The sequence below is a fragment of the Solanum stenotomum genome, unplaced genomic scaffold (assembly GCF_019186545.1).
Source record: "Solanum stenotomum isolate F172 unplaced genomic scaffold, ASM1918654v1 scaffold19035, whole genome shotgun sequence".
NCBI lineage: Eukaryota > Viridiplantae > Streptophyta > Magnoliopsida > Solanales > Solanaceae > Solanum > Solanum stenotomum.
Genome location: NW_026025332.1, coordinates 131,360 through 146,772, shown reverse-complemented (window position 1 = coordinate 146,772; position 15,413 = coordinate 131,360). Strand labels below are relative to the sequence as shown.

General features: G+C 30.5%; 2 protein-coding genes across 2 annotated transcripts; both read right to left on the bottom strand.

Annotated features, from left to right (window-relative positions):
- Positions 1–5,951: 5,951 nt before the first annotated feature.
- LOC125850751 (protein LIKE COV 3-like) lies at positions 5,952–8,898 on the bottom strand. Its single transcript, XM_049530600.1, has 6 exons — positions 8,632–8,898; positions 7,937–7,989; positions 7,561–7,670; positions 6,794–6,961; positions 6,469–6,693; positions 5,952–6,250 (listed from the first exon to the last, which is right to left on the bottom strand). The coding sequence occupies exons 1-6, from the start codon at positions 8,776–8,778 to the stop codon at positions 6,144–6,146; spliced, it is 810 nt and encodes a 269-aa protein (XP_049386557.1). The 5' UTR covers positions 8,779–8,898; the 3' UTR covers positions 5,952–6,143.
- A 1,616-nt stretch (positions 8,899–10,514) lies between these two features.
- On the bottom strand, positions 10,515–14,388 carry LOC125850748 (tubby-like F-box protein 5). Its single transcript, XM_049530597.1, has 5 exons — positions 14,025–14,388; positions 12,442–12,821; positions 12,249–12,336; positions 11,458–11,587; positions 10,515–11,331 (listed from the first exon to the last, which is right to left on the bottom strand). The coding sequence occupies exons 2-5, from the start codon at positions 12,790–12,792 to the stop codon at positions 10,695–10,697; spliced, it is 1,206 nt and encodes a 401-aa protein (XP_049386554.1). The 5' UTR covers positions 12,793–12,821; positions 14,025–14,388; the 3' UTR covers positions 10,515–10,694.
- Positions 14,389–15,413: the final 1,025 nt, after the last annotated feature.

Sequence of the window (15,413 nt, the reverse complement as noted above, 5' to 3'; positions counted from 1 at the left end):
AATCATATTTTACTAAATTGTCTTAGATATATTTGTACTTTTAAAGAATTATTAATTTATGATATTAATGGGACCATATATTTATATAGGGGCCTTCTGGAAATATATATATTATCTTATTATCTTATCGAAATTGGTGATTTTTTCCCATTGGCCCAAGTCGGAACCAGAGGAAAATATTATTTTTGAGAGATTATTAATTTATAGAGGTTTTACTGTATTGACAAGTAGATTAGTGATGTGCCGACATTAAATGGTACATTTGATGCTTTTAAACGATAATAATGTCTTCTAATGATTTTTCTAAATTTTAGTGTGTTGGACGGAAAATCACACAAAACGAATTAAAAATGAAGCAAAATGGAGTTAAGTGCTATCAAAAGTGTGCCCTGACGCCAAAATAGTTTGTCTTAGTTGTGTACTATTTCTGTTACCTAATTTGCTTGGTTTTTTTTTTTTTTTTTGGTAGGAATTAAGTTATGCTTCTTGATAATTTATGGATTCTGAAATTAAACATTAATCTCTCACATTATAAATTTTGTAGGAATTAAGTTATGAATATTAAAATATAACTTGTGGATTTTGAAATTAAATAAGCTTTGTAGGAATCAATAAGTCAAGGCATAACTCACTATGTATTATAAGACATAACTTGTTGTACATTATAAAACACAAATATAAAAAATTGCCGAATAAAATTATTTGTTTTTTTAAATACCAGAGATATGTTTAATTATTTATTTATTTATTTAAAATACATTGAACAAAAATTAATACCACCCAAAAATGAATGACCCAAGACTTTTCGAAATCTAATGAGCAGACATGAAGCTCATATAATAGACAAATTAAACAATTAGTATAAAGTAAATGATTAATCAATATGAAGTTTTAACTTAAGCCGTAGAAATTTTATAATAATTAACCATCTTAATTTTGTATGCCTTCTAGAAGCCGTAAATAATAAAGATGAACAGAATGAAGTAATGAACGTGTGTATATATATATATATATATATATATATCAATAATAAATAATTGAGGCCACATTAATGATTTAATTAAGCGATGTTATAATAATCATGCCGTCTTTGATTTATGGGTTCTAAAGTTTAATTGATTGGCTTGGAAGTGATTAAAGTAAAAAAGGCAACATGCTCTGCACACTAATGCAAGTTAAAAGAGAATCATGACAAAGGAAGAATATTGTGTATTAATTAATGATAATTTTAGAAGGTTTATGCATTTCATGAAAAAATTTATTGAAAAAATATTACCCCTCCGTTCCAAATATATATCGTCTTTATTAAAAATAGATGGTCACTAATACTTGTCATTGTACAAAATCAATACATAAATAATATTATTCTTCATATTTTACCCTTGAAAGGATGATTTGATCAACATAGTAAACTAAATGATCAATTTATGTTTAGTTAATTTAATTAATTAAAATAAGTTAATTTATATTCATTTATTGAAAAGTTGACTTCAAGAGAACACTAAATAAGAGTACAATAGTAAACTTACCTAATTTCTTAAGCGACGTGAAATCTCAATTGATGACATATAAATAAGAACAGAGGAAGTACTTAATATTTTCGCATGAAAAACAAGAAAGCTTTTCAATATTTAAGAGAGAATTTGTTTTCCGCAAATGTTTTTTAGTGAGCTTATTCGATAAAAAATAAATGAAAAAAATTTATATTTTACAATACAATTTTTTTTTATTAATTTGTTGTGGAAACAATTTCTTGTTTTACTTTCTAATAGAGCCATAAAATATGATTAAAATTGTTCTCACTAAAACTCTATATATTAGGGGTGTTTCCATTATTAGTAGAATTAGATTCTTTCGATAAAGAAGATAATTAACCTAAAGTAGCAGTAATCTGAGAATATAATTATTGACTCAAACTCAAATTAAGGAATAAAGAAAATTAAAGGCAAAAGCAATGAAATGACATTAAAAATAATTAAGCATGCATTAGTCGAAAGCAATTTAATGATTTTACGATCGTGGATTGATTCAATGAATTCAATGATGTTAATTGAAATATTGACATCATGGATGCTAGATTCCATAAAAAAAAGTGGAGAGAAATCGATAGAGGTGTAGCCGAGTGTGTGCCAGGGGATTTATCTGATGTTGCTCGATATGAAAAATTGTAGTTACGTATATGTATAAGATTAAAATTATTTTTTTAATTTATTGACGTTGAATCATTTTGACTTCTTAGTATATTTTCTTCAGATTTTTTAAATTCTTAATAAAAATTCTGACTGCACACAAGAATATCTGAAACTTTATTCTTTTTGTTTCGAATTAAAAAGGAAAAGGGAGAATATCTGAAACTTTATTCTTTTTGTTTCGAATTAAAAAGGAAAAGGGAGATATAATAATCATTATTCTTCACATAAAGTTTAGTTTCCTACTAATCATCGTACATTTTTGTTTTGCTTTTCACTTCGAGTGTCTTAATTAAGTACTTCGAGAAAAGATGTTAGTGGTGGGTCTAAAATATCTAATTACGGCTTGAAACTTTTTTGCCTCCTACTATCACAATCAGCATATTCTATATTCACATTAATTTCAATATTAATAAAATTAAAACGGTGGTGATGATGAATTTGGGGAAAATATAATAGATTGTTTTGTTTTTTGGTATTTAATTCTTGTATTAATGTGTTGTTATTTCATGTTATATTAGGTATAAAATAACACATCAATTACATATTAAATTAATTATACTAGAATTAGCTATGCATTATTCAAAATAATAAAAATTTAAAACTAGATAGACCATATTTATATCATGATTATTACATCTAATATATCAAACTAAATAAAATAGGGAAAATTGTATGAAATAGCAAACTATTATTTCAAATTAAATGCTATAACCATAGTCTATTTTAATTGTAATTCGCAACAAACATCCCCTTCTTTTGCCATCTGATTTGATACACAATTAGTCATTTTCAGTATACAATTAACGATTTTATACATTTCGGTATAAAATGCATTTTTGTTTGTATAAAGCGAGAGAAAAGTGTATATACAAATACAAATACAAATACATATATTTTCGTCTTATACACTTATAATTATACAAATACATATCTTATTATACAAATTACAATGTATAAATGAATTTATACAAAATTGAACAATTTATATAAAATTGGATGTTTGTAGCGAATTATACAAATAAAAAACTCCATAGCAAACAGAAAATTTGTTATGGAGTGCAATTATGCAAACTATAGCTATAACATACAAATATGATTTTTATGATTGCTATATGTGAAAGTTGCTCAAATAAATAAGACCTACTTGTCTTACTTGGTTTGTACTTTGTATGATCATGATCCAAGTTCATTATAATACGTACGTATTATCTGTTTTGGCTTAATAGACCTCACATACTTATTTTTGAGCTACATCATCATTGAATTTAAAAACACACGTATCATATGAACTTTGTTATATATTGCCTTATAAGGCTACCTTGACAATACACAAGATAACATACTCTATATTCGATCTTATCTATAGAGCTAGCCACTTGTATTTTGAATAAAGCTTGTACTAATACTTTTTCTAAGGAAACTTAGGATAAAAAGTCCAATCCTAATTATCTTCTTTTTATCTGAGCAAATCGAGATAGCATTTAGTTTTCCTTTAGATGAACCTACTTTGGGGTGATCCTCAAATTAAATCTTCAAATTTGTAAGGATAAAATATCATGAGGAATTTGACCTTAACTTTTATTTTTAATTACAAAAATCATTGTATTATTTCCGAATGTCTCTGTCGATTATGATCAAGTATTTAAATTCCAATTGACCAAGTTATCATACCACAGCCATCAACAGGATGCGCCACCAAAAATAAAGAGTCAAAACAACTTAGGTTGAAACTACCTAAAACTAGACCAGTAGTGTTGGTAGCACTATATTCACTCAATTTCTAATTTAAGAACTAATAAAAGGCCCATAAAAAGAGAGGCAAAACCAATGAAGTAACATCGAAAAATATTCAGGCATGCAAATGATGCGATATTAGTGATTTTTATTATACGTTTTCATTGGAAAAAAAATATTCAATGATGTGAAATGAAATCTTTTCATCATATTAGATGCCAATAAAAGTGTGGTCGAACTTAAATTATAGTATATGTTATCACTTATCAGTATATAATAAGAAAAATATTATCAAATTATTTAAAAGATATTTACACGCCAGTCTTTTTAAAACAATAGATTTATAATCTTGCAAATAGACAACTTACCTACAATGACAAGTACAAGATGCCTTGATATATGGTGTAAGAAAAATCATACTGATGATCTAAGCAGAATGAGTTCAAACTTCTAAGATTTTCAGTATTGAATTCACTCTAATATTAAAATTATGAGTTCAAAGCTAAATAGATAATATTTCTTAAAATATTTACTTATATATAAATTTCATATAAAAAATTATGAATTCAAATAAATCTAAGCCAAAAAATTATATTTATTTTTGTTGATGATATATATATGGCTTAAACTCTAATCGCCACGATTTTATTTTGTTTTCACATAGATTATAAAGTTGAAGAACTTAAATTGGTGGTGTGACAAATGAAACTCCATGAGATATTAATAGTGAGTGGGTCTACAAATCTAATTACTAGCTCAATATAATTATTTTTTGTCCTCAACAATCATCACAATATTCTGTATTTACACATTTCGTCCACACACAAACCGTGTTCCAGCAATTTGTGAGAATATAATTTGTGTGTGGGTGGGGTGGGGGAGCAGTCAATTAGATCTTGATTGCCAATTCCACTAAGATATTGTATATTACACTGTAGTAATAATATATATGGAGAAGACATAATTATACGATGATATTTAAAAATGACTTAGATATTGTATCGTATATTCACTATAGTAATATGGAGAAGACAAAATTATTGACAATGTTTAAAGATTAATTAGATAGTGTACACTCATTATATAGTAATATGAAGAGAAAAGAAAAAACAAGCATATTGATCAACTTGGGAGGAAATATCACATCTTTAATTTTGGATAAAGATTTATGCCATCCAATGATCATATGGATCCTGTGGGGAAGTATCAAAAGGAATGTCTAGAAAATACAAAGTAAAATATAGTGGAAAATTTTGGCCCAAAAGGGGCCTTTCCATGTCAAATCTAAATCAACTTGGGAGATATGATTTCAAGTTTGAAGATTTATATATATCCCTTAGCTTCCAAATTTCAAATATTCCAAGGATATAGCTCTTGTTGCACTCGAGATAGGAGCGTATAATTAAAGCATATAATTAACATGGTCCAAAAAAGTTCATAATTTTTTGGGGTCAGAAAAACGTATTCTTTTTCGTCTGATTTATATATCATTATCATAATTCGTAATTATTAGCTTTCATACGACGTTCTACTATTTCAATCGCAATGAGATAGAATTGTCGAGTCAAAGTCATGAATAGAACATGTTTGTTCGATGGATTTGGTTAAGAAAATTGCCGTATCCTTGCCATTAATTATGTTTTTGGCATTATGATAATCGTTTGATTTTAACAAATGGTATTAGAGTCAAGGTCATTCATTTGATTTTCAGACTTTCGTCAATCCAAGTATAAATTAAAACCGACTATATGAATCATCATTGTTCAATACACTATGTTTAATCCCGTCACAGACTCAGTACCGTTAAATTTTATTAAAGGAATATAATTATATATTAATTTGAAGAAAGGGACAAGATTTAGCAAATTAAAATCCTAACCAGTTGTTATTTCTACCTCATTCAATAGGCTAGTTAGTATTACAAAATATTTTTTTTCTCCCACATTTACCATTGTTCACAAGGGTGTCAAGGAAAGCAGAGCTACAAGAATTATCCACTCGGTAGCAGATCCGCGAACAATTCAAACCTTGTATTGCCTTACGTAATCCATTGAGTTAATATGTACAAATTATTGATTTAGATCCCAATAACGTAAATGAAATAAAAATACGAAGTCACAAACTTCAAATTCTGTCTTCCCCTAATATTAACAGTATAGTGCATTTTCCCCAATTCCAATATTTGAAATGAATAATGAAGATCAAACATTATGATCATTAAACCTTAGGAACAGCAAATTTTCCAACTCTTGGAGATAGAATAGATTGCTTATCTACTATAGTCAATATTTGGGGTACAGACATGCCTCCTGAGATGACAATTTCTGCAACATTTAGACGAAAAATCAGACACTTTATAACTATATCATCCTCAGGAGAAGAGAAAATCATAATTGTTTTGGTACGATTGAAGTCATTTCCTTTAATATTATTATTAATATTTAACATATGTTTTTCTTCTTTCATAAAGGTATGTCCATACTTCTATCGTACCAAACAAACGTAAATATACACGTGTGGAAGTAGAAGTTTAAACTCTTACCTATTCCTTCTCTAACAGAGAGATTGGGCCTCATAATGTCCTTAGAATTGATAAGGAATACATCTCCAAGGTAAAGGTGATTAGTAGGCACATAAACACAACAGAGTTCCTCGGCACCTGTGCTTTTACGAAGAATAATGGTTGAAGTAATGAAACCAAACGCGTATTCACCAAGGCGTGGATGCCTAATAATTGCCACTTCTTTAAAGGCATGTGAATCCTCATCTGAAAAAAATAATAATAACGTAGCTCGATAGGAGGTCAAGACTGTGTGTTGTAATGATGAGAATCAATTTTGAATTATAGAAAAGGTGTAATTTGTTACCTGGTGAAATTGCACTACTAATTTGTTTGGAGGCAGTATAGATATAACTCATGAGGGGCATTTTTTTGATGATCCATTCTCCTAAACTAAGAAGAGATGCACCTAACCATGAGGACATGGACACCCCAACCAAGAATATGAAAATTAAGGATGTCACAAATCCAAGACCTGTGAATTGTTAGAGATATAGTTATGAGTGACACAAATACTTGTTCATAAAAACATAAACAAAACTATTAAACATAACTTAATTTCTCTCTCCTCAAAACAAGCAATTCCATAAAATACTTGTCATCTCACCTCCCACCAATAGGCACCAAGTAGCACATTAACTAATCAACGAGATATCTGTCACCTTCCACCAACAACATATATCCGATAATTTAGTCTACCAATATTAGGATAGATGGGAAGAAATCACCTAGTGTTGTTGTCTCAATGAGGAGCTGAACCAGAGACCTCATGGTTCTTAATTGATCACTAATTCATTGACCACTAGGTCACACCTTGGGTGCTATGTGTCGTTATTTTCTTATGATTATTAGTACGGGGAAAAAAGTTATATTCCAAAGAAATTTAACTTTAAACTCCTCATTTTATACTTGTGAAGTTTTTACAGCCACACAAATGTTATGACAAGATTAATTAAGACTACACATTTCAAAAGGACTTCCTAATTTTTACTTAAAAGTTCATGCTAAATCAAACTAGGTGACATAAATTTGAATGAAGTAAAGTATCAAAAAATAGGAAATTAATATACTGACCAAATACATCGATCCCAAGATGAATATAGATTGGAGAAAAGAAGCCATCCACAAAATTAATGAGTTTCCAAGTGAGGTAGAAAGTTATGGCTATGGGAAATAATATGACACTGCAAAACAATGTGAGAATCACATCAATAACAAAGATGTTTTCTTTCTCTTTGAGTAAAATAAAATCATAAGATAGAGTAAATCATCTCATAAGGGGATTAAATTTAAAAATACATTATGAATTCTGTGGGCTTAGATACTTTTCTTAATAAAAATTTCTATTTCTGTTTTTCAGTTTATTTCTATTGTCTTATTTACTTGAACACAGTTTAATACAACAGATTATAAAATTTTAAAAAAGAATATAGATAAGAAGGAAACTAACCATCCGCTCACAAATTTTTTTGAAAGCCAGCTATGAATATGTTTGCCAAATGCCTATAAAGGTGAAAACTAAACAAAAAATTAGCTGAACTCACTTTAACTGAAATTAGTAACCTGTAAAACAAGAAAATTATAAAAGGTTAAACTACGACTGTCTATAAGTTAAATCCTATTTATCATGATGTGTTAATTCAAGTGCTCCTTTTTTTTATTCTTCCCAAATCTCAAGCTCTATAGTGATAGCTTTAACTACAGGTTCAACTGAATTCAATATTTTAACATGTTAGATACGGTATAAATAGTTTTTGTTCTTGTAATATAAGTTTATATGTGAAAAATTACTACTAAAATTTCATATTAAATTCTGAATCCATAATCTAAATTATACAATCAATTTAGTGCTAAAGAGCACAAAATTGAACCAACTTTTTTTTACTAATATTTAAATATTGAATTCGCCTTTGAACACTATAATTTCTCATGCAACCTAAGCTTCCCACATGCCACGTGTATAATGTGATAGATAGGGTGGATGTAGATTGTGAGTTGCATATCAACCTTATTTGAACTCAGTATTTTTGATGCAAAATTTAAGTTTGTGTAAAACTTATTAAAATTGCAATAAGTAATATATTTGAATCCATAAAATAAATTCTAAATCCGTGTACGATACATAAAAAGATAGAGAGAAAAGACCTCTTTGGCGGAGTGATGAGAGGAAGGCGAAGAAGCCGAGGGAGATTGATCTGAAGATTTGGAGCCGTTGATTTTTGTTACATCAACGGCTAAGGTTCCCACCGGCATCAGACGTTCCAGATCTCTATCCTTATCTGATCTTCCCATCTCTGATCACCTCTAATGAACAGTAATTAATTAATTAGGACTGGTAATACAAATGCTGATCATAAGCAAAATGCAGTTATTGAATATTTCCTCCTAATGAAAAAATAAAGAAAATAAATAGTACTATTAATTATCTTATACTCCATCCCATATGGGAAATTGGAAAATTTTCAACTTTAATGTGTTGTGCAAAATAAATGAATTTTTGACATTTTTTTTCGAAGAAATGAGATTTTTTGTCAACACACCATTTGAATATATGAAATGATATTTTTAGATTTTTTACGTGTAAAAAAGGGACTAGAAAAATATTTTTCCCAACTTTTTTTATGTTCCAAAATAAATGAAAATTTTGAAGTCCAAAAATATGTTAATTAATTTTTTTCCAAAATTGTCCTTCTCTTTTAATGGAATATGCTGTCTAGTTTTAATAGAAGTTTGGAAAAAAAAAACAAAAGGGTAATGTTGATAAATTATCTTTAGTAATTAATATCATTAACTAATGATCTTAAAAAGTACGTCACACTCCTAAAAATTTATTTATTTTGGAATGAAGGGATTAATATTTAGTAATTAAAAAAATCCGGTGATTGGTAATAATGGCGGTCTTGATCAAATTTTCGGATTCTTCACGTATACCTAATTTAGTAATTACTTAAATCAAAAGAAAATAATAGGTAGTTTATTCCGAAATGATTTAGGATTTAATTAATTAGGACATGGATTATTTCCATAATAGGTTAATTATACTCCTATAAGGTTTCAATATTTAATCACTGATTCCTATATGGATTCTAAATCAACAACTTTATATTATTTATAAATACATCTAAACATGTGATTACCTTTAATAAACTCATTGATCTATAACCTTCAAGTCATCACCAACACACAAAAAAAAAATGTTGTTTTCCTCAAAGACTACTAATAATTACGTACTGATTGCAATACTCATATTTTTTCTTTTGATATTTTTCTACAAATGGACGAAAATGTTGTTGTGTTATAGAGTAACACAACAACAACGTTTGCATAATGTTGAGGAATTTGTGCCAGAAGTAGTGACAACAAAAGGAGAAACAATTATTGAAGTAGTGATCGATATTTCAGAGGAAGCAATAACGACTCCAGCAATTAAAGGAAAAAATAGTGATTGTTCTATTTGTATAGAAGAAATTAAACATGGGGAGATGGTTTTGATTCTTCCTGTTTGTTGCCATAGGTTTCATTATGCTTGTGTTAGGCCTTGGTTAAAGGAAAATAATACATGTCCCATGTGTCGTTCGAGTGTTTGCGAATCGCCATTGCCATATGCTCGGATCGATGATATAATGGAGACGCTCAATAATCATCAGGACTTACAGTCTAGTAGTGAAATAGTTTGAAATTTTCACGCAATAAGCGTATGGGTTTTTTGGGGGCGGAGTTGTATTTTGTTTAAATCTATATATTAAGAGAGTTTTATGTATCTGATATTTTTCTAATGGAGAAGTCATATTGAAAAAATTCTTACCGTTTATATGTATTGCCTCACTATTTAACTGTCTCTTTTCAGTATTTTTAATTTATCATCGTATAGCTTTTGACTTTCTCTAGGGTGAATTATACAACAGAATAGTGTATATCATTTAGAAAAAAAAATTGTCCTTATGGTCAATTTCTATTCTGTGATTTATTCGGATCTCTTCCTGGGTCAACCCAATCGATGTTGAGTGGTTTGACCTGAATTTAGATCATTGCCCATCTAAATAGATATTTAGTATTGAATCATAGAACTTACAAAACAGCTGCTTCTATCTTAGCAGCAGTTAATATTAGTTACATACTGATATTCTCATTGATAAATATTGCCTTGCATTTAGAACTTCGACTAAACATTAATTCATAACATCATGATTTACAATTTGAGCACGAAATCATTCACACGCTGGTTTCGTGTCGAAGCTGCTCAAGCAGATTGCAAAAGCTTGGAAGGCGGAGAGCGGGTAGCAGTAATCCATGGTGAAGATATCTTTTCCAATTTTCCCAAATTGCAAAATTGTTGTTTCTTGTACTGCAGCGGGTATATTGTGAGATGGATCAACTGCTGCCGCTAGCTGAAAATTTTTCACGGATGCCACTGTAACGCGGCCTTTGAAATTTAGGCACCAGCACTGCAATTGTTCATGCCATCGAGGGGCCTTGTTTTTAAGCACAAGTGGCTCTCGAGAAGGCACTGACACCGATGAGCTGATATTTACAGCTGGCACTTTTGCTTTTGAAGGCCTCTCATCAAAAGATTGTGGGAATGACGTAGGCGTTGGAGCACTGCCTCCCTCTTGGATAGAGGAGAAAGGGATGGAATGCATGGCACAATGCATTCTCCTAGGTCCCCTTGTACGGAGAACATTGAGTTCATAGGAAACGGTGGCTATACTGTAGTTGCATGCAGATACTGTTGGGGATACTTGCTTAGCACTGAATCGTCGACTAAGTCTACCACGATGTTGAATTGCTACATCACTTGGAGGTTGGCTATCATATATGGTGAACTTGGTTCCAAGAAAGTTGGATCTGATCAAAGTTTATTAAGTTATTGAAACAGAATGTAAGGTAATAGAACCTTTCCATTTTTTGACATCACGAAGGACATTGATGATGGTTTAGCTATAGAAAAATAAGTAGTTCGTGGGAACTTGCCTCAGTTTGCCGACATATGTACTGCTAGCTCGAGAAAAATCATCTGAAACCAATGAAATTACGAAGTCTGTGCTTGTTGCCCTTCTGATCCTTTTGGCAGCCAGCAATAGTTTATCACTCACATCCTCAGCTGTCATGAGGTAGCAAATCAGATTTGTACTTGTTCAGTTTTCAGTGCCAAAAGATTAAACTACAACACCTTAAAAAAAAGGGGCAGCCCAGTGCACTAAGCTATCGCTATGTGCGAGGTCCGGTGAAGGGCCGGACCACAAGGGTCTATTATACACAGTCTTACCCTGCGTTTTTGCAAGAGACTGTTTTGACAGCTCGAACTAGTGACCTCCTGATCACATGGAAGAAACTTTACCAGTTACGCCAATACTCCCCTTCTAAACCACAACACTAAGAAGCAATACAAAGTTTTGCAGTTCCGTCCAGTATATATAACTTGAAGTTATGTTGCTCTGACTCTAAAATGTCAGCAGGTGACATCTCCAAAAGTACTGTATTTTAGGAGAATTCGACACGGGTGCGACATCCGACCAAATAAACAAGGTAGATATTGAAGTTGATACCAAACGAAACACAATGTGTAAAATCATCTCCATTCTATAATTAAAGGGTCAAAAGATGAAAAGAGCAACCGTATAAATTTAGAGAATGAACTTCACTCATGATCAAATATGTAATATACATCTTAAAGCTGATTCCAAGGTGCCCAACAATTTTATATGAACCAATTCAAGTATCGAGAAGAAAAAGTGCAAGGTCAGCAGCAAATTGCGACTTACATGGAGTCAAACCAAAGTAGAGGCGAAAAACTGAATTAGCTCTGTCCCTTTTGATAAAGCAATGAATTGGGGATTCACGGGGACCTGGCTGGTCCAAAGCACAAAGGGAAAAACAATTGTCTCTCAGTTTTTTCTTCTTTATTGATGATAACGAAGTATAAGATAATAATCGAACAGATAGAAAGGAGAATACCTGCTTTAGTGAAATGGGGAATGTAAGCCTACCACATTCTTCAGGAGTCTTGACAATCTCTTTCGTAACTTCCCTCCACGACTTGCAAACAGATGCACAATAGACTACTGCTGTCCGAGCAGGAAATGATGTCTCACTCTCTTCAACCCTGTGGACAATATCCAAAAGCAGTTCTGGTGGTATATTTGCCCATTGCCCTTGTTGATTGGAATCAAAAGGAACCACATCAGGAGCTATATGTGACCGAGTTCTGTTTCGCCAATGCCTTCCTTCTACTTCTCTTCTCCTTGATATACTCCCTATCCCATTTTTCATTTCCTTCAGCTCGCAGACAATGCTCTTGAATGACATCTCTATTGATCACATCAACAAGACCTTTCCTACAATGAGATGGCAAGGAATTTAGAAGAATTAAAAAACATTTGAAAGTAAATACGAAGAGCCATAGTTCAAAGATCAAATTTCTGTCTATGGAAAAGAACTTTCAAGAATTTTCCATTTTTTGTGACTACATACACTGTTTTTAACAAGCAGATCTAACACTACATAGTTTAGTCTGTGTCAATCAAGCATCAATAGCAAACAACAACATACCCAGTGTAATCCCACAAAGTAGGTCTAGGGAGGCTAGAATATACACAAACCTTACCCCTATCTCTGTGGGGTAGAGAGGTTGTTTCCGATAGACCTCGGCTCAAAATATTGTAATCAAAGCATGACAGAAAGAAAAATAAATCGGCAGCAAAATAGCAAGATAAACAGAACAAACAAAACAACAGATGTAAGTGAAAATTAGGAGAATAAGATAGTACACGTATACTAACTAATACTACAATGCTCGGCTACCTATTACCTTCCTATCCTAATACTCGACCTCCAAATCTTCCTATTTAGAGTCATGCCCTCGTAAGCTAGAGATGTGTTATATTGTGTCACTCCATCATCCATTACGCCTTAATTCCAAACAAAGTCAAGGCCGGCTATATGAATCCTCTGCAACCATTTCGCGCTATTTGAGTCCAAATCATTACATTAAAGATGAAACTAAACATAGATATTTGCAAAATGAAAACTTTATTAGGAATCCACTATTCCCATTTAAGCAACAATAATACATCCACAACTTAGAATACCCACCTTCATAAAGACCTATTGATATTTGCACAATTTCTAGCGCAGCTCATGAATTTATTTTTAAAAAACATAACTTTATTAGAAATCAATTGTCAGCTCCAAAATTGAACAACAAAAATACACCCGCAATTAACATACTCGTTTCAGAAAAAGGCAAATTAAGACCAAAAAGGAATAGAAAGATAGAGCTCGGATTTTTGACATGAAAAGAAAATAGACGGAAAAAAATAAGAATTTCTAAATCTGGAAAACAAGAAAACCCCAAAATAGATTGGTTCAAAATTAGAATAAATTAAGGGTGGGTGTGAAGAAAACAAAGCTAAACATTAATGTTTGCTAGAAATGGGAACTTCTAAATCTTAAGGAAAAAAATCATAGAGAAAACAGGAAAAACCCAAAAATAAAAACTAAAAAATGGGTCAAAAATAGATGAAAGAGAAGAAATAAACCTGAAAATTGGGTATGAACAAATACAATATTTGCTTCAAAAAATCGGTAGAATCAGATCAGATCAACACAGCTAGCTCCGGCCATCTTTTCCGGAGAAAATCTGGTGGGTAAACATTAGATTTTTCCCTTTATAAAGAGTTGCTACATAACCGGCAACCACCAGTAGCACCACCAACTCCGCCGTATCCTTCGCCGCCGCCACCACCAAGTTGAAGAGAGAGAAAAAAAATCAGATTTTCAATGTATTGCAAGTTCCTTCAACCAATTTTTATTTTTTTAATTAGTTGTCTTTCCACCAAATGTTTTTTCCCTTCACGTTTACGCAAAGCTTACTAGATTTTGGACCTTGGGAGTAGGAACTCCCTCACTATTATTTTCTTTAATTTAATTTATTACTAATATTTAGGAAAATTTAATGTGGATGTTGATGCACTCAAAAATATTTATTCGAAAATATTACTATTAATAGAGATTATTTTTATTCAATTTCACATGATTTAAAAATATTTTTAACTTTTTTTCCATTGATGCTATTACTTCTTTCATTTTAATTTCTGTAATATACATTTCTTTTATGAAAGTAGTAAAATTACTTTTATACAACTTTTTTGACATTCAGATTATTTTTAAAAATTAATTTTCATGAGATGTTTATCTATCTAACTAATTTTTAATTACTATTACGTTGATATTTCTTCACTTATCTCTAATATAATATATATATATAAATTAGATTAAACTTAATAAAACATAATTGTATTAGTTAATGACGGAAGAGAATATTTAAGCAATGGTTAAAAAGAGGGGAAACATAGTATCAAGGTTTAACTGTGAATACTTTAACAAATTAAAATTGTTTTAAATAAAAAACATAATATTTATATGAATGCAAAATAATGTTAAATATTTTTAGAGTAGAAAAAATGTCGTATAAATTAAAGTGATAATAATAAAAATATATATTAGGCATGACTTTTCCTAGCATCATGGATGGCAATGGTCAATCTTGTTAGTTAGTGGGTCCTAATAAAGGATGTTAATTTATTTATTTATTCATCTTTGTATTATTATTTTTTATTTCTTCCCGTGTGGGTGGTGGGTCAATTTGTTTAAGCAATAAAGAAATTTCAAATATGGGAATGAAAATGGAAAATACGCTGGAAAAGGCACAATGATAATTAATTAGATTATGATATTTCAAAAAGATGACAATAATGATTAGTATTAAAACAATTTAACATGGTCGAATGATGACATGTATTTAGGTTTAACATAATTTTATTCGATAACTAATACTTTCTCCATCCCATTTTATATGTCATCCCTTTTTATAAATAGCTAGACCACAATACTTGTCATTTTATAAAATTTATGCATAAATTACTATA

Excerpts from the sequence above, each read along its gene's own strand:
- LOC125850751 (XM_049530600.1), bottom strand. The coding sequence starts at position 8,778 with ATGGGAAGATCAGATAAGGATAGAGATCTGGAACGTCTGATGCCGGTG. Across the intron at positions 6,962-7,560 it reads TCTTGGGATCGATGTATTTG|GTCTTGGATTTGTGACATCC; the intron begins GTCAGTATATTA and ends AACAATTCACAG. Across the intron at positions 6,251-6,468 it reads CTCTGTTAGAGAAGGAATAG|AAATTGTCATCTCAGGAGGC; the intron begins GTAAGAGTTTAA and ends TAAATGTTGCAG.
- LOC125850748 (XM_049530597.1), bottom strand. The coding sequence starts at position 12,792 with ATGTCATTCAAGAGCATTGTCTGCGAGCTGAAGGAAATGAAAAATGGG. Across the intron at positions 12,337-12,441 it reads TCCCCATTTCACTAAAGCAG|CCAGGTCCCCGTGAATCCCC; the intron begins GTATTCTCCTTT and ends GCTTTGGACCAG. Across the intron at positions 11,332-11,457 it reads ACATATGTCGGCAAACTGAG|ATCCAACTTTCTTGGAACCA; the intron begins GCAAGTTCCCAC and ends AACTTTGATCAG.